The 19480-nt window shown below is 45.8% G+C and overlaps 1 protein-coding gene across 1 annotated transcript in view; it reads left to right on the top strand.

Annotated features, from left to right (window-relative positions):
- The window catches only part of CRMP1 (collapsin response mediator protein 1), a 71183-nt gene that overhangs the window by 25050 nt on the left and 26653 nt on the right, over positions 1–19480 (top strand). Inside the window, exons 3-4 of the mRNA XM_063107915.1 lie at positions 792–976; positions 6757–6921. Coding sequence (XP_062963985.1) covers positions 792–976; positions 6757–6921 — 350 coding nt within the window. The remainder of the gene's footprint in view (positions 1–791; positions 977–6756; positions 6922–19480) is intronic.

A 19480-nucleotide genomic window follows, 5' to 3' on the forward strand; every position in this document is an offset into this window, starting at 1 on the left:
ACCAGGGAGCTCAAACAACAGACATTTATTTCTCACAGTTCTGGAGGCTGGAAGTCCACGACTGAGGTATCAGTAGGGTTGATTACTCCTGAGGCCTCTCTCCTTGGTTTGTAGATCGCTGTCTTCTCCCTGAGTACTTACGTGGTCATCCCTGTGTGTGTGTCTGTGCCCTAATCTCTTCTTATAAGGACACCAGGCATATTGATTGGGGCCCACCCTGGTGACCTCATTTTACCTTAATTACCTCATTTAAATTATCTGTAAAGGCCCTGTCTGGAGACACACAGTTGCATGCTGAGAAGCTGGGGGTTAGGACATCAATATGTGAATTTTGAGAAGACACAGTCTGGCCCATAACACTGTCTCTGAAATCTTGCAGAGCTAAGGGGACTTTTTACTGCCTACCTGCAATGACAGCATTGTCAACTGTATCCCTGAGAGCAAAGCCAAAACCCGTGCAAGGTACTCCAGAGGGGACAGGCTGCTCAGACAGCCCTCTGCCACCACCTCCCCCTGGAAGCCTTCCCAGATAACCAGGCAGGGTGAAACGGCCCACCTGAGCTCCTGAACCCCATCCGCTACACTGAATTCTAACAGTCTGCTTACATGCCTTCCTGCTCAGTAGACCATGAGCCCCTGGAGGGCAGGGACCCTGCCTGAGTTAGCTCTATCTGCCCAGTGCCCTGTGCAGGGCTTGCCTCAGAAACATTTACTTAGTGGAACTGAAGTTGCACGGTTGACTTTTATTTTCCTTTTAAGAACCAAAGGCCATCTCTGTTGTTTGTCTGCAGACAAATAGGAGAGAACCTAATTGTTCCTGGTGGTGTGAAGACCGTAGAAGCCAATGGACGGATGGTTCTTCCCGGGGGTATTGATGTCAACACGTACCTACAGAAGCCCGCCCAGGGGATGACCACGGCTGATGACTTCTTCCAAGGGACCAAGGCAGCACTGGCGGGCGGGACCACGATGATCAGTGAGTTGCACTGTCCCCTGCCTTAGGAACATAGGCTGTCGCTCTCCTTCATCACCAGCATCATCAGCAACACCACAGATGCTCAGTATATACCAGGCACTTTGCTCAGAGTGTCATTTATTTTTACTCTCACTACAATCCTACGATAAAGATCAGTATTTGACAAAGTGTATTATGTGTGTCACTGGTGGCACACAAAACGGTTTTATAGGCATATGGAAATAAACATTTAAAAAAATTACTTTAATGTGTATTGAAATAAAATAACTAGCACATCATGGTTATTATTGCTTAGGATGAGATTGAAGTTAACGTTTAGATTTTTTAGAAATGGAATTGATTTAAGGAAAAGTATTAAGCAAACAATGATGCAGGTTGCAGGGAGATAAAGCCAAAAGAAGTCCTGGAGTGCGAAGATGTGTAAAGTTTTGGATCCAGTGATAAAACAGAGGCTCCTAGAGGTGTAGCTCCTTGCCAGGGTCACACAGCTGGGAGGTGCTTGTGCTGGTCGTGATCGCTGCAGGAAGGCTATGCGATGCTGCGGAATGAACGGCCCCTCCATCTCCAGCAACACTCGGTTTTCTTACTCAAGGGTCTGCGGGCGTAGGGCTGGGTCTGGGGCGGCTCTGCTGTGGGTCTCCCCTTCTGGAAGCAGTGACTTCTCATGCATGCTCCCCCCATGGTGAATTCACCCGCCAATGCTCTTCCACTCATCTCTTCCCTCACATGCAGTGACTGCCCCTGTGCCTCATTGGCCATGGCCAAGCCCACAGTCACCAGGAATATGCTACCACAGTGAGCTGTGGAGAGGCTGGGGAGGAAGGAGAGCTGTGGGAGACGATGTCTTCTCCAGCTGCCCTGTGCAGCCTGATTGTCATTTTTTGTTTTGTTTTTGAATAGCTGCTTTTGCTTGGATTCCCTTTTAATGGTGATTTTAATGAAGTAGACAATGGTTGGTTGTACATGTTCTCTTAAGTGTTAGGCTCTCCAATCCCAGGTGGCTCATCCGTGAGCTGGCCCCAGCCCTTCCGTCTCCCCTCCTGGGAGTCCCTGTGGCACTATACACTGTGAGCTGGAGCCAGCACCATGAGCAGAGCTCGGGCGTCCCAGGGCCCCAGCCCTGTGAGCCGGGAGGGCGTGGCTCGGCTCATGAGGCCGGCACAGTCCTGGTTCCTTTTCCAAAGGGCAGCCCTTGAATCTTCTGGTTGGGAAAGTGGGAGGAACCCAGGCTTTGGACCTGGGCACACTTTGACTTGGATCCTAACTGCCAGGGTTTGAACCTGAGCACTACCAGTGCAGCAGCTGTATGGCTGTGAGCCAGTACTTCAGGCCTCCCTGAGCCTCACCTTCCTCACCTGTAACATGACTTTTCTAATGTGAAGCCACTGGGAGTTGTTGGGAGATGTATTTGAGGTTCCTTAGTGAAGTGCATGGCACATGAGAGTTCTGAGAGGTGGAGATGGAAGTTCTGGGCTCACGTGACCTGCACAGGGCAGGGGACAGAGCCCTGGATGGGATGCCAGGATTCCTGGGGTCCCACCTTGCTCTTTCCCCATCACCGGCTGCGAGACACTGGGAGAGCCCTGCCCCTGTGGGCTCCTGCTCCCCAACTGTAGAAGGGGGGTTTTCAAAGTGTGTTTTATGGAATAGCAAGAACCTATGAAGGCACTGCGAGGACCACAGTAAGGGCGGATCTGAGAGGGGCAGGCAGACTCTGAGTCACCCTCTCCCATTTCTTCATTCAACAGATATTATTGAGGGTGGTTCTGTACCTAGCACTGTGCCACATTGGGGTGGGGCGATGAACAAAAGCGTAAACGATGCCTGTTCTCAAGGGGCTTGCAGTCTTGTGGGGAGTTCCCAATCACCCACACATGTGTCTGTGACTAGTGCTACAAAAGAAGGGTGCACAGTGCTTTGAACTGAGGGGAAAGGGCTTAGGGAAGCCTTCTCTGAAGAAACAGCATTTGTGTAGGGGTCTGAAGGACAAATAGGAATTAACCAGGTGATGAGGGTGATGGGGAGCAGAGTGCAGAAGGCAGGAACAGCATGTGCCAAGGCCCTGTGGTGGGAGAACACACTTTGTGCTCCAGAGCCTGAAGGGAGGCCCATGAGGCCAGCTGCCCAGGTTAAGGGCTGGAAGCCTGCAAGATGAGACCGGAAGGAAAGGATGGTTATAGCCTCAATGGCCAAGGCAAGAATTTTGTTCTTTTTCATGTGTATGATGGGCAGCCACTGAAGGATGTTAGCCAGGGAATGATGAGATCTGTTTTGGGTTTTGAAGAGACCAGAATAGAGTGGCCCAAGTTGGGTGTGGCTGGACCAGATGGCAGGTGATTGCAGTAGTTTTGCTGAGAAAAGAGGGTGGCCTGGCTGTGCAGGTGGGCAGAGGTGGGCAGCTCCAGGGACATGTGAGAGGTGCCTCAGTAGTTCTTGGTGACGGATTAGGTGTGGGGTATGTGAGAGAGAGGAGGCGTCCAGGGCGACCCCTCTGCTTCTGGCTTGTGGGGCTGTCAGGTGGAGCTGTCCTTCACAGCTGGGGTGGGGCTGCAGGTTTGCAAGAGGGGTGGGAGAGGGGACAATATTGCATTGTTTTGGACATTTTGGTTTGGGGAAGCTTTTGAGTCATCCTAGTGGGGAGGTCAGGGACACAACTGGGTCCAGAGTTCTATGGCTCAAAGGAAGTGGTAGATTTTAATGAGCAGGTGCATAGAAAAGTTCTAGGACAAGCCACAAGGGGTTAGATCACTTGATGGACAAGTAGAGGATGAAGAACTACAAGGAGATTGAAAAGACGCAGCCAAAGAAGTAGGACAAACACCAGAAAAAGCCAGAAGTTTGTGTTGCTGTAGAAGCCAGAGAAGGGAGAGTTTAAAGAAGGGGGTGATTGACTGTGCTATGACAGGCCACATAGAGTGAGGACCAGATGTTTCCATTAGGCCTAGAGATGCAAAGGTCAGATTAGCAAACGCTGATGCTTTGGATGGATGAAGGCATGAGTGGGAGAAGGAAGGCAGAGATTATTTATAGACGTCTGGCTGTGGAGGATGGGGGCATAGAGAAACAGGGCGGTAGCTACAGGGGTATGTGAAATCAATGAGGTTTAAAGGACAGGAGGCTCCACATTCGATCTATTTGACATGTAACATTTCATTTGAAGGATCAATGAAGTTAACATTCTTTAGTCTTTAAGGTCCTTTTCATCACTCTATGCCAAGGGAGGCCACATGGAGATGTGTGAGGCTCAGACTGTCTGACAGGTCCCGGAGGGACTCTTCTTCCTGCCACTTGCTAGTTGTGTGACCTTGGAAAAGTTCCTTACCCTCTTTGAGCCTCAGGTTTTTTATCTGCAAAATAGGGATATTAATATTCACTTAACAAAATGGCTGTGAGGGTTCAATGAAATAATTTATGCAAAGCCTTTGTGGTACTATCTGACACATAAACATTCGATAAATCTTTGTGATGGTGATGACAAGGGTGGTGGTGTGATGTCACTGCTGATGGTTATGGTAGTGATGGGGAAAACGGTGGCAGTGTTGATAGTAATGATGGTGAAGTAATGAGGACAGGATCTGAGCTGTAGTCCCAAAAGATGCCATCCCGAATGATGAAATCCTGAAAGATCAAAATCCCTGAAGTCTAAAATCCCTAACATCTAATATCCTGAAAATCAAAATCCTAAAAGATTAAAATCTCAAGTGTTAAAATCCTGAAAACCAAATTCTGGAGAAGGAATGTCCTTTTTGCATGTCTGCATTTGTAGAAGACAAAACTTCTTGAGGTCACAGCTCTTTGCGTGACCGAATATGTGGTTGACACTCATCTCGGTTTTTGATTGATCCTGTCAAAAGACTTAGGTTGTCTGTCATGGTATTTCAGATGACCATGGTTACAGAGGTGGGTGCACACAGTTACCAATCATAGTGATCTGTGTTTCTACATTTCTGTTTTTGACCTATTTCCCTATGAATACAGTTTGTCTGTTCATACCTGTGATACCCATGCAACTGTTGTTTGTAAACCTGAGTGTCAGTATTTGCAAAACTATGTATGTTATTATTGCCTATTTTATTTTGTAAAGCAGCCTATGATGCGTTCTGTTGTGTTTTTATGTTTTTCAAATAAATCACTTTTGAAAATATAAATAAACATCTTCTAAAGAATTTTAAAGTTATTTTTTTCCAGAATTATATTTTTGGGATTTTAATCTTTTGGGATTGTGATGTTGGGGATTTTAGACTTTAGAGATTTTGATCTTTTGAGATTTCAATATTCAAGATTATTCTGTTTGGGATTGTGTCTTTTGGGATTGTGATGGACACTTTTGATGATGGTGATGGTGATGGTGATGATGATGATGATGATGATTATGGTGATGATGGTGATGGTGATGATGGTGATGGTGGTGATGATGATGATGGTGATGATGGTGATGGTGATGATGATGATGGTAATGATGGTGGTGATGGTGATGATGGTGGTGATGGTGATGATGGTGATGATGATGGTGATGATGGTGATGGTGATGATGGTAGTGATGGTGATGGTGATAATGATGATGGTAATGATGGTGGTGATGGTGATGATGGTAATGATGATGGTGATGATGGTGATGATGGTGATGGTGATGGTGATGATGGTGGGGATGATGATGGTGATGATGATGGTGATGGTGATGATGGTGATGTTGGTGGTGATGGTGGTGATGGTGATGATGGTGATGATGATGGTGATGATGGTGATGGTGATGATGGTAGTGATGGTGATGGTGATAATGATGATGGTAATGATGGTGGTGATGGTGATGATGGTAATGATGATGGTGATGATGGTGATGATGGTGATGGTGATGGTGATGATGGTGGGGATGATGATGGTGATGGTGATGATGGTGATGTTGGTGGTGATGATGGTGGTGATGGTGATGGTGATGATGGTAATGATGGTGATGATGGTGATGATGATGGTGATGATGGTGATGATGGTGATGATGATGGTGATGATGGTGATGGTGATGATGGTGGTGATGGTGATGATGGTGGTGATGGTGATGGTGATGATAATGATGGTAATGATGGTGGTGATGGTGATGATGGTGATGATGATGGTGATGATGGTGATGATGGTGATGGTGATGGTGATGGTGATGATGGTAATGATGGTGGTGATGGTGATGATGGTGGTGATGGTGATGATGGTGATGATGCTGGTGATGATGGTGATGATGGTGATGGTGATGATGGTGGGGATGATGATGGTGATGATGATGGTGATGATGATGGAGATGGTGATGATGATGGTGGTGATAGTGATGGTAATGATGATGGTCATGATGATGGTGATGATGGTGATGGTCATGATGATGGTGATGATGATGGTCATGATGATGGTGATGATGGTGATGGTGATGATAATGGTGGTGATAGTGATGATGATGGTCATGATGATGATGATGGAGATGGTGATGATGATGATGGAGATGGTGATGATGATGGTGGTGATGATGATGGTGATGATGGTGATGGTCATGATGATGGTGATGATGATGGTCATGATGATGATCATGATGGTGATGGTGATGATGATGGTGGTGATGATGATGATGGTGATGATGATGATGATGGTGATGGTGGTTATGGTGATGATGATGGTGATGGTGATGGTGATGATGATTATGATGGTGATGGTGGTGATGGGTGATAGAGAAGGTGGTGGTGATGTGGCTATCATTGTAAAAACTTGGGTCCTAAGCATCATGATATTTATTTCTCTGTCAGTTGACCATGTTGTTCCTGAACCTGGGTCCAGCCTGCTGACCTCCTTTGAGAAGTGGCATGAGGCGGCTGACACCAAATCCTGCTGTGACTACTCCCTCCACGTGGACATCACAAGCTGGTATGATGGTGTTCGAGAGGAGCTGGAGGTGCTGGTCCAGGACAAAGGTCAGTTAAAGCCCCAGAATGGGGCTTTGGAATTCCTGGTTCTTTCGTAGATCCAAAGATTATGTGGAATTAAAATTCCCTTTATCTGCATCTGCTGTGAACCCCGTTATGAGCTGCACACTGCCACATAAATAATGAAAAAACAGACTCCCTCTTTAAGGAGTCTGTCATCTTCTCCTTGAAACCCTTTGGAGGTATCCCTTGTTGACAGAAGAGGGCCACTTCTGTAGCCTGGCGTGCAAGGCTGTCTTTGGTCAAGCCTCGCTGTTCTTTCTGTACATAACCCACCCTGGGTATATGCTGTCCTGGCTGCCATCCCCTAAAACCTGTTACACTGCTGGGCCTTTGTTTGTGCTGCACGCCTGCCGGGGATGCCCTTTCTTCTCTGCCTGTCAAAATGTCACTCTCCTTCAAGACCCAGCTCGATGATCACCTTCTCCCATTTCCCCAATCACAATTGCTTCATTCCTTGAATATACAAAGCCGTTACCTGGGCCTCTCTGGGGACACTTTTTTCACTGTTCTCGGATTATGGAACATTGATTGTCTGTCCAACTCTTCCATGAAACCCTGAGCTCTGTGCGGGAGGGATGCATGTCTGTACATTTCTGTATCCCGCTCCAGGTCCCTTCTGTTTGGGTTCACACCAGGCGTCACTGCACAGTGTAGGCACGTTACAGTGTCCATTATGTCGAATAGTGGTGGACTGAGCAGAAGACACAAGGGAAACAGAGGCCGCAGAACAGATGAGCCAGGGCCTGAGTGACCAGTCCTGAAAGGGGCAGTGCCAGAGAGCTCTCTGAGGAGACAGCTAGGGTGTTTTTGAAGTAAAATATATGTGCTATGTTTCTTATCATAAAAGCACCATCATGCCCAATCCAAAAAATTGTCAGAAAATCATGAGAAGGAAAAGCATTTTCCCTCTGATTCTCGCAACTGTCACAACTTACCACTGATGTTAAGGGTTATTGCCTTCATTCTCCGCCTGTTTAGGTGACTTTGTACAAGAGCCGTTGTTTGTAATCCTTCTTTTTTCACTTAACACTTTATGAGTAACATTACTCTTCTTCAGTAACTTTTTAATGGCTCATAATACACAATGTAGTGGTTAATTTGTTTGGCTTTTTAAAAAATTGGGCATTTAGGTTTTCTGTATGTTTTATTATAAATTGTGTTATGGTGAACATCTTCGTATGTAAACATTTGTTTTCATTTCTAATTATTTCCTTAGGTTTCCAGAAACAGAATTGTGAGGTCCATAGTTTTAACATTGTTCAAGATCGTGATGCCCAAGGCCAAATGGGTTTCCTGAAAGATGTGCCCACGTGTGTGCGCACAAGCCCCGTGTCAGAGTCTAGGCCCTGCATGCTTGCACCATTGGGTGTCATTGCATCTTTGAAATCCTTGCTAATTTATGGGAGAACAACACTCTGCCATTGTTGTTCATTGTAGTTCTCTAATTACTAATTATTTTCAATATTTTGTGTCTATTTTTCCTAATGCGAATGTCCGATTTTATTCTTTGCACGCTTACCAATTTGAAATTTTCATACATCTGTTTAAGCTTTTTCTATCAAGAAGGCTACCCCTCCATTGCAGTTGCTGTGTGTCACACAGAGTCATAGTCCAAGGAATTGACCATTTTGTATATTGCCTTTCTCACCTAACGTCAAGTCCTGAGCAAGTTTCCATGATACCCCAAGGGCTTCAGCCCATCAGTTTAAACAACTGAACTATGGATGCAGACAGGATGAAGGTGGAGAGGAATTGGGATGGAATACCAGGATTACGAAACTGTCAAGGGAGAGTGCCACAGCTCTGTCAGGGAGAGGGTGTTTTTTGGGGTCCTGGTAGTTATTGCAGGGCCCTTGAAAATGGCAGAGAGCTGTTTTCTTCCCTTGTCTAGCAACTTGCAAGGAAAAGCCCTGATGAAGTTTTTAGGGGCACTCAAGGGTTTTTAAGTGTCTAACCAGCATTGTAAAATGCTTTTTATTGATTCAAGTTTCAGAATTAGTACATGCTTATCGAAACAATATGACAGTGTTTAATGTGAAAAGGGACAATTTGGTGTTTGACTTTCTTGATGTTTTTCCTATTTACCTATGTGTATACAAAAATATTGAATATAAATATACATATACTATTTGTATATGTATAGACACATTCACATATGTGTGTAATTTTTACATAAATAGAGCTGTATATAATATGCATATTCTGCAATATGCTTTTCACTCAATAAAATGTCATGGATGACCAGGCCCCTGCACCTAGTAGCTGTGTCACCTTGGGCCATTGCTCAACCTCTCCGTGCCTCAGTTTTCCCAGCTGGAAAATGGAGGTAATACGAAGGTCGTTTTGAAGATCAGATGAGAGGATATCTGTGTAGTGCTTAAAATGTGCTGGCCTACAGTAGGGCTCTGTGGTGTTATAATCTATGTCAGGGCTCATCACGGCGTCCACTACAGGCTGTTTCCAGCTGTTGCCGTTTCATTGCTGTGAGAGAACATCTATCCAGGCTCTCTGTGCAGCTGTTTCTATAGGGAAACAGCTAGAAGTGGGCCCCTGATTCTCCTGCCCTCCCTCTGTGTGGGGCTGTTGGAGGCGGTGGGTTGGGACAACAGTGAAGGGGATGGATTCTGGGGCCCCGTCCAGGTTGGGGAATGAGCCTCAGCCCGCTCCACTGACTTATGCCGGGTGGTGAGTCATTGGCTGCCTCTAACGTGGTTTCATTCTCTCGCACACACAAGTGCACCATCACATGACTGTGCAAGTGTCACGTGCCTCCGGGAAGCAGCAAGATGTGGAAAGATTGGGTTTGAGTCCTGCTTCTCCCAGTTCCCGGCTGTGTGACCCTGGACAGGTCACCTAACTAACCTTATCTACAGCATGAGGGCCCTGGTACCAGGTGCGAGATGCACAGTCCCAGCTCGGTGTTGGTGTTAAGTCTCTGCCCTGACTTCAGGTCGTTTTGTTGTAGCAGCCCTGGGAGGTAGGTGGTGCAGGTGCACAGTGGGGATGGCTTTTCCTGACGTGCTACAGTTGACGAGTTACTACCTCCAGCTGGAATCCAGGCATTGGGGACTTGTGCAGGGCTTGCCATGGGGCACATCCCTGGACACTTCCAGAGCAGGGCTGGGACCTTGGCTAGGTGACTGCCCAGAGACTGCCCTGAGCTGACCACCTGAGGCCTGTGGCTCTTGCTTAAGGGCTTTAGGAAAGACTCAAAGAAAAATCAACCTCCTGCCACCCCAAGGCCCAAGGACAGTCCACAGGCTCCACCTGACATCTCCTGAAGGCATCCCCAGGATGCCTGAGCCCTCTGCCCATGGGTGGGATGGGTGGGCCAGGGAAGGGCCTTTCTACTGAGGCCCAGAGGGTTAAGCACAGACAGGCTGTAGGGTCTGGAGAGCAAACAAGGTAAGAACTTCCCTGGATCCTCAGTAGAGGCTGCCCCCACCCCTGTTTCCAGAGATTGTTCTTGCACATTTCTTTCTGCCCACACATCCTGGTTCTCAGATTGGGTGAATGGATTATAAAGAATACCTTAATCAGGCACTACTATCAAGTGCACGAATTCCTTCCCATCCTTTAAAACACAGGTGGGGTCAGTGGTTACGAGCCCTGCCCTGCCCCTCCCCAGGACCTGCTCCTCCTGCCTCTCCTTCTGCCTGGGTTGCTCAGTGGACATTGCAGATCTCAGGCCTCCATCCCAGGCACCCCTCCCTGAGTGCCCCCAGATCCATTAGCTTCATCCCCTCCGACCGCCGGTGGCTCTGGCCCAGATGGACACAGCAGCGGGCTCCCTAGATGCCTGCGGGCCCCACCGCAGGTCCCTGCAAACTGCATCCTCTCCAGCATCCCATCTCAGGGAGAGGCGCCCGACCAAGCGCCTGCAGAAGCCAGCAAGCCGGGGAGCCGTGTGGATGATTGTTCCCGTGCCTCGTCACCCGTCCCCTGCAGCCTCGGCTCTGCCTTCCCGGTGGCCGAGATCTGTCTGTGGTTCTTCCCACAGCGCCTCCCCCAGGTCCTGCCCCCTCCCCGTCGCTGGTTTCACCCCCGTCTGGCCCTTTGTGATTCATTTTTGCCACAGCCAGTGGCGTGGGTTTTACTTTTTTTAAATTAAGGTATAGTTGATTAAAATTGTATATATTTACTGTGACAATGCGAGGTTTTGATCCATGTATACACTGTGAAATGGGTAAATCAAGCTAATTAACCTACCCATCCCCTCACACACTTATTTTCTGTTGTGGGAACGTGTAAGATCTGCTCTCAGCAGTTTCCAAGTGTGCACTACAGTGTTACTAGCCACAGTGACGTATGTACAAAAGATCCCCAGAACTTACTCCTCTGGTCTAACTGAAACTTTGTGCCCTTTGACCAACACCCCCCATTTCTCCACGTGACCCCCAGCCCCTGGCAGCCCCCATTCTGCTCTCTGTTTTCATTGAGTTCGGCTTGTTTAGAATCCACACGGGTATGAGTGCAATCATGGGGTGTTTGTCTTTCTGTGATGGGCTTATTTCACTTTGTATCATGTCCCCAGATTCATCCATGTTGTCATACATGACAGGATTTCCCTCTTTCCTGAGGCTGCACAGCATTCCACTGTGTATATTATATATACGACGTTTTCTTTATCTGTTCATCCGTCAATGGACACGTATTGTTTCCATATCTTGGATCTTATGAACAGGGCTGCAGTGAACATGGAAGTGCAGGCATCTCTTTGACATTCTGATGTTAATTTTTTGGTGTATATCCCTAGTAGCGGGATTGTTGGATCACATGATACTTTTATTTTTAATTTTTTGAGGATCCCTCCATACTGTTTTCCACAATGGCTGTACTAATTTTACGTCCCACCAACAATGGCCAAAGGTTCGCCTTTCTCCACACCCTCACCAACACTTGTTACCTTTTAGGCATGGGTTTTTTAAAAAAGCAATTAGCTTAAATGCCTCCAGCAGGTCTACATTATCCCCAGGGTAATCCCAAATTGCCCACATGGTTTTCAAAGGCCTTTTCCTGCCTGTCCCCCCGTCCCCCTCTGCAAACCCCTCTGGTGCCCAGTCTCTCGTACCCTGCACTCCAGCCGCCCTGCACCCCTCGGGTTCCCGTATGCCCTCAGCTGTCTCTTACTCTCAGGACTGTGCGAATGCTGGTGGCCTTCTGAAACACTCTCCCCGCCTCTTCTGAGGGACGCTTGCATTTGTGGCTGAGCCATGTCTTCTCTCAGAAGCCTTTCCTGATGCCCTTTGTCCAGATTTAGTGTTCACCCAGTAGCCCCTGCAGCCCCATCATCGTGTTTATGATACTAAGTTGCCTTTGCCTGTTTACTTGTTGACACCCCCAGCCCACCCCAGACCGAGCTCCCCGAGGGCAGGGACTTGTTGTCTTACTCATAGTTTCATGGCTGGTGCCTGAACACGGGAGAGATGTGACAGGTATCGGTGGGCTGACTGATTGATTTCCTGAAAGATGCTTTATTAGCTTCTGTATCCCAAGTCCTTTCATGTGCCTAACATAGAATGAGCTCTTATTAAATGTTCATTGCATGAGTGAATCAGGGAAGGAAGGGAGAGAGAGAAGGAAGCAGGGAGAGAAGAAAACAGAAAGGGGGGAGGAGGAACATGCCTGGTGTCCTTTGTCCTGAAGCATTTTAGAGCCTCCCTCTCTAAGTCAGAAGGGCTTGCTCCCCAGTCTTGATGGTCATCATGATTATACTGTAAAATCCAGTGCAGGACATTTTTGGGATGGGAAACCGATTTAGAATACATTTGGTCAATGCTTTCATTCTAGAGATGGGGAAACTGAAACACAGAGAGGTGTAATAACTTCTGCAGTGTCCAGCGACAGAGCTGGACTCAGCCCTTCCCGACCAAGCTGCTGCCAGCACTGTTGGTGTCTTTGTGGGAATTGCACAGGCACCCTCCCTGGGTAGATCAGTCAGAGGGATCAGCCCTCTGTCAAGGCACAGGCTTGGCCGGGGGGCGGGGACCAGGCTGGATGTCAGCTCCTTGGGTGCTCCCTTCTCTGGGAGCTCTCATGTGGGGTACAGCTCGTGACTCTTCCAAGCTGCCCCCGAGCCCCTGACCTCCTTCCTGCTGGCTGCTCTTTACATTGTCTTGGATACCAAAAGGACAGGTCCACAGTGCTTTCTTCCAGGATAAGCTCAGGCTGGGTGACATGAGATCCGACATCCAGTGCTTGAATCTGTTGTTAGACCAATCAATCCCTGGCTTATTTTAGAAATCTCAAGCCAGTAGAGTAAATTATTCTAGAATAGACTAGCTCCGAGACACTGTGTGGACTTGGCAGGAGAGAACGGGTATCCCTTGGGATGGAATTTATTATAATTAACCACTGATAAGGGAGTCCTGCCTGTAATTTCACAGCCGCAGACCCAAACACTATTAATAATTATTGGTTTTGTTAGATGTCAGGAGCATTTCAGTCAAAAAATAGGGATTTTATTTAGAAACCATTGAAAGGAGGAGAAACACAAGTGTAGTGCAGAGTAGAAGGACTCACACCAGCTGCCTGCTTCCAGCAGTGCAGGCCCCTGCTTATTTTCTCAGAACAGCAAAGGCAATGGTACTATTCCTCTTTTTGCATGAACTGGCTGGATCTTTCTTCCAGACTCTTATTGTCTCTACCTCACGTTGTCCTATGTGTTAGCTAGCCTTTGCTGTGTAACAAGATACTCCAAACCTGGGACTTAAAACAACAATCATTTAGTAACCTCTGCTTCTGTTGGTTGGCAATTTTGGCTGGGCCCAGCTGAGCAGTTCTCCTGCACATGTTCCTGGGCTCACTCACTCAGACATTCAGGCCTCAAGTGAGATGGCTGGGGTGGCTTTCTGCACGATCTCACATCCTCCGAGGGCTCTCTGGGACTTCCTTCCATGGTGGGAGTGTTCCACCAGGGCAAACATAGATGCTGAAAGGCCTCTTGAGGCTTAAGCTTGGAAGTCACACAGCATCATTTCAGGTGCATCCTGTTGGTCAAAGCAAATCATAAAACCAGCCCACATTCCCGGGGTGGGGAAAAAGACTCCATCTCTTGATAGGAGGAAACTCAAAGAGTTTGTGGCCATTTTAATCTACCATAGTGCCTCATTCTGGCCAAAGTTATTTGTATCCCTTCCATGTGCAAAATATTCTTACTCCCTCCCAGCAACCCCGACAGTTTCATCCAGCCACAGCATAAGCTCAAAGGCCACGATCTCATTACCAGCATCCACATAGAATGGGCATGAGGCTCCCTGGGTGTGGCTCCTCTTGATTTAAAGACCTGTGAACCAGGAAAATAAGTATGTGCTGTCCGCACATGCGCCCAACATAAAGCAGTGGGACAGGGACAGGAAAACACAATAAACACTTCCATGTAAAAAGAGAAAAAATAGGCGGCACTTAGTCATGACTCCATAGAAAGTCTGGAATCCAGCAGGGCACCTATTACCAGGTCCACCTGCTCTGGGGGCAGGGAGGATTCCTTCCTCAGGGCCCAGTCCTCCTCCTGGGGAGTAGTGCTCAAGTTCGGGGGGTGTGGCAAACCACATGCAGCCCATGAGACAGGCCTGGCCTGAGGCCTGTTTTTGTATTGCCCTTGAGCTAAGAATGTTTTCTACATTCTTAAAAGTTTTTAAAAAACAAAACAGAACAAACAAGCAAACAACAACATTGACAAAGAAGAACGTGTGACAGAGACTGTGTGTGTCCCATAGAGCCCAAAGCACTTACCCGTCCGGCCTTTTGCAGTTTACTGTCCCCTGTTCTAAGCTGTGGTTTTGCATAGCTCAGTCTCCGCCCTAACATAGTTCCTTTTTACCAAAAAATGGCCCATATTTGCAGCTGAATAGCTTTCTCAAACTTCTCCTACCTACAGAAAATTGGCAACCCAGAGGTCCCTTTTCATTTTCAACTGTCTCTGTCTCTTCTAGTCCAAGGTAGTATGAACTTTCTTTAAACATTAGGGTTTCCGGTGTATCAGATTCACTCCACTGGGCAAATCCTTTTTGAGACCGTCTACTTGTGGTGACTGTCAGTGTGCTGCGTGACAATGCCTTTAAGATTCTTAGAGGCCCTTTTGTCTAGCTGAGGAAGTTTACCAGGCACAAACATAGATTTTTCTGAGATCGTAACGAAGAGGTACAGGTACAGCCTGGTTGTAATTTACCTCGAAGCCATTTTTTACTTTGAGCATTGCGTGTAGGCTGGCAAGAGCAGCGATGAAAAGCAGTTCTACTTTCCAGTCCAGCAAATCATGGGTCTCCCATGGGTCCACCAAATTCTGCTTGCAGAGTGAACAGTTCCTTTTTTATCTCTCTCTCTGATTTTGGGGTTTTTTTCATCTCAGTTTCCTTTTTATGTCTCACTTCTTGCACCTCATCATACAGAGTTCAGAGAAGACAACCTGCACTGTCAACATTCATGGAAATCACCTTATCTAGATTCACAATTTCTCGGGTATGTTTTCTCCCAAGTGACCACAGTGGCCATTTTTCTACCTGATACGCTTACTCTGCTGACAGTTCATTTACTATTTTTCCAACTTTTGCTAACAGTTTCCTCACTACTCTTCTGACTTCTACCCACCAGTCTATCTCAAAGACAGTGCCACATGCTTTACGTTTTGGCCCCTGCAGCACCCAACCTTTAGGTACCAATCTCTGTATTAATTAGCCTTTGGTGTGTACAGAAACCACTAAAAAAGTCCAGTGGCTTAAAACAGCAACTGTTAAAATCACAGCTAGATGCAACCTCACACCTATTAAGATGATTACTATAAAACAAAAACAAAACCAGAAAATAACAAGTGTTGGAGAGGACATGGAGAGATTGGAACCTTTGTGCACTGCTGGTGGGCATGTAACATGGTGCAGCTGCTGTGGAAAACAGCGTGGTGGTTCCTCAACAAAGTGAAAATGGAAGTACCATATGATCCAGCAATGCCACTTCTTGGTATATACCCAAAAGAACTGAAAATCAGGGCCTCAAAGAGATGTTTGTATACCCATGTTCATAGCAGCATTACTCACAATAGCCAAGGAATAGAAGCAACCAAGTGTTATTGACAGATGAATGGATAAATAAAATGTAGTTCATCCACACAATGGGACCTTATTCCACCTTAAAAAGAGAGGAAATTCTTACACATGCCACAACAGGGATGAACATGTGGAAGACATTTGTATTAGTCCATTTCTGTTGCTTATAACAAAATACCTGGAGCTGGGTAATTTGTAAGAAAATGAAATTTATTGCTCACAGTTTTGGTGGCTCAGAAGTCCAAAGTCCAAGGAACACATCTGGTGGTGGTAACAGTGACCCAGAGGTCTCATATTGCAAGATGGTGGAAGCCGAAAGAGCAGAGAGAGAGAGACTCTCCTCTTCTTTTAAAGCCCTATAACCACACCCCTGACCAACATTATTAACCCATTCACTACTGCAGGGTCCTACAATCCTATCACCTCTTCAAGGCTCCACCTTTCAATCACCATAATAAGATTTCCCACACTCCCAACAGTCACAGTGGGGGCCAAGTTTCTAATACATAAAACTTGGGGGACACAATTCAAGCTTCAGTGAGTTTGGGGGGACATCCAATCCACTACAACATTATACCAAGTAAAACAACCCAGTCACAAAAGAACAAATACTAAATGATTTTACTTATATGTGATCCCTAGAGCACTCAAATTCATAGAGATAAGTGGAATGGTGGGTTCCAGGGGTGCGGGGAGGGGAACAGGGACTTGTTGAATGGGCACAGAATTTCAGTTTTACAAGAGGCAAAGAGTTCTGGGCGTGGGTGGCGGTGATGGTAGCATAACAGTGTGAATGTACAGAATGCCACTGAACTGTACACTTAAAAAATGGTTAAGATGGTAAATTTTAGGTTGTGTGTATTTTAGTGCAATTAATAAAAAACAACTCTGTGGGTAGGCACTTTGGTTAAGCTCAGCTGGGCAGTTCTTCTGCTGTTTGCACCTGGCTCATTCATGCCTGAGCCTCCTCCAGGATGGCTGGACCAGCAAGGACGGCTGTCCCCATGATCTGTTTTCCAGCAGGTTCTGGAGGGCTTCTTCACTTCCAAGAGAGCAAGCGTGGACATTGTAAGTCCTCTTGCAGCCCAGGCTTGGAACTGGTGCAGTGTAACGTCTGCTTCATTGTGCAGGTCAAAGCAAGTCACAAGAGCAGCCTAGATTCAAGGGGCCAGGAAATAGATTCTGCCTCTTGATGGCAGTTGTTGCAAAAATTTTGTGAATTTTTAAAAAATTTACCAGCCCATTCAATTTCTTCCTAGTACTATTCTCTACATGAAGTTATCTTATTTACTTCTTTGTTTATTGCTTATCATTCCCACTAGAATGTAAACAGGGATCCTTCCTACTTTGTTCACAGCTGTATCTCTCGCTTCTAGAAGAGTGTTCGTGCATAATGAGTACTCAGTAAATATTTGATGAGTGAGAAAATAAATATTCCATGAAAAAGGGCTCTTGGGATTTAATAACTTTGGGAAATGAGCTTTGTTTATTCTCTTCTGGAGTATTCTTAGTGCACATTATTATGTTCAAATCTGTGAGAAGCCCTGAAGTAAAGAAACCTGTTCATTGTTGATGAATCCAGCTCTTGTTCATCTAATATGGACTTCAGAATTCCTGTGTTTGATTGCAAACAGCAGAACCCCTCCAGCACGGGGTTAAGCTGAATGAAGCAAATCTGCTTCCATGGTCGAGATGTGCATCCAAGGACCCCATGCAGGTGTCTCTGCCCCCATATCCGTCTCTGTTTTTCTCTTCCAGCCTAGGCTTGTGTCCTCGACTGCCTTGGTGCCTATGGTGGAACGTGACAGACCACCCCCTGGGTGTGCACCTGTTTTAGAGATTAGCCAGGTGTCCTTGGGATTGGTTGGACTCAGTTCCTCATCTTGGTTCAGCGTGGCATCTGTCAGGAGCCAGCCCTGCACTGTGGTCTGGGGTCACATTGTGTGAACATGGCTATTTCCAAGGTGACTGGGTGGACAGGGAAAGAGGGAAGTTGCTAGAAAATTTATGAAAGTTCTGAGACTGGAGTGTATTATGAATAGGTTGACAACCCCATAAGTGTTCGGTACAATCCTTTAGAACAGGTATTCCATGGAACCTTCTTGGAAAAAAAACTGTGATGGTGGCATTTGTGAATTTGGGAGTTTTTATGACTATCAGGGCCCAGTGTATTTCCTGCAGCTCTATTGCTAGTAGTAGAATTATCAGGCCAAAGGCACAAAAACACTTACCACTCTTGATCTGTATTGCCAGATTGGTTTTCTAAGCAATTGCAAATTGGCCCATTTCCCTGTCACCTGCCATGTAAGAGGGGCTCATTCAGAGGCACATTGGACAACAGATTTTAAAATATGGTATAATATTGAGGTTTTAATTTTAATTACTTTGACTACAAATAAAACCAAATCTTTTTCTTATCTTTATTAGTTAGCCATTTGCTTTTCTTAAATTGTCTAAAAATGCTGTTTCCCTTCCGTGTTTTTTTTTGCTTCTTTGCTTTTATTTTAACTGTTTTAACAGAAAATAATACACAGATATAGAAAATTTCACAAATTAGATCTGTGGCTTTATGATCTATTGTGCAGTCACCCCCCTCAGGTAAGAAATAGAACTTTGCCAGCCTCCAACAGACCCTTCCTTGGGCCCCGTCATGATCACAACTCCCTCCTCCCCGCAAAAGCAAACACCATCTGGTATTCTTTAAATAGGATGTTTTACAAAACTCTGTTGAATTTGTTGCAGATATGTTTACCATGCTGGATTTTGCTTTTTATTTTGAGTTTTAAGAATTAACTTACAGGGTTTCCATGTACAGCAAGTCAAATCTGTCTTGATTTTTTCATGACAGCTTCTAATCTGAGATAGCTTTACCCTGCTCATCCCTTCCCTCCCGGGAACCAGTTCTAGGGTATGTTTGCTAATTCCACCACCTGTTTTCTAATTCATTATTTCTGCTTTTATCTGTATTGTTTACTTCTACTTCTTGGTGAATTTTCATTTTGTTCTTTTACAGTTTCTTGTTGCAGAAGCTTACTTGGTTCATAAGCTCTTCCCCTCCCCTTTACAAAACAATAAAGCATTTAAGGCTATGAATTTACCTCTCACTATGTTTCTACCTGTTTACCCCTGACATTTCCTTTGTGTCTCTATGTATATGCTGAGTTTTTGTTTTTGTATTTAAAAAAGCAATGAAGTATCTATTGTCATATTATTTTAATTTAAGTCCACTTAATTAGAGACATACTTTTATGTTAATCTCTGAATATGTTTTTTTCATTTAATTTTTCCTGATCTTTTGGGAAAAGAAATTTTTGTTGCCATGGTTTCCTACACAAGAACAGATTTTTGGTTTGTCTTCACTATTGCATAGTGTAAAAAAATAATCTCAATCTTATTTAATACTTTTGCTTTAAATTGTTCTTTTTTGTATTCAAATGTTCCCTGATTCCATCAACAAACAGTACTTGCAGAGCACATGTAGTAGATGTGCAAGACAAATGGTG

This window comes from Cynocephalus volans, chromosome 9 (genome assembly GCF_027409185.1).
Source record: "Cynocephalus volans isolate mCynVol1 chromosome 9, mCynVol1.pri, whole genome shotgun sequence".
Classification (NCBI taxonomy): domain Eukaryota; kingdom Metazoa; phylum Chordata; class Mammalia; order Dermoptera; family Cynocephalidae; genus Cynocephalus; species Cynocephalus volans.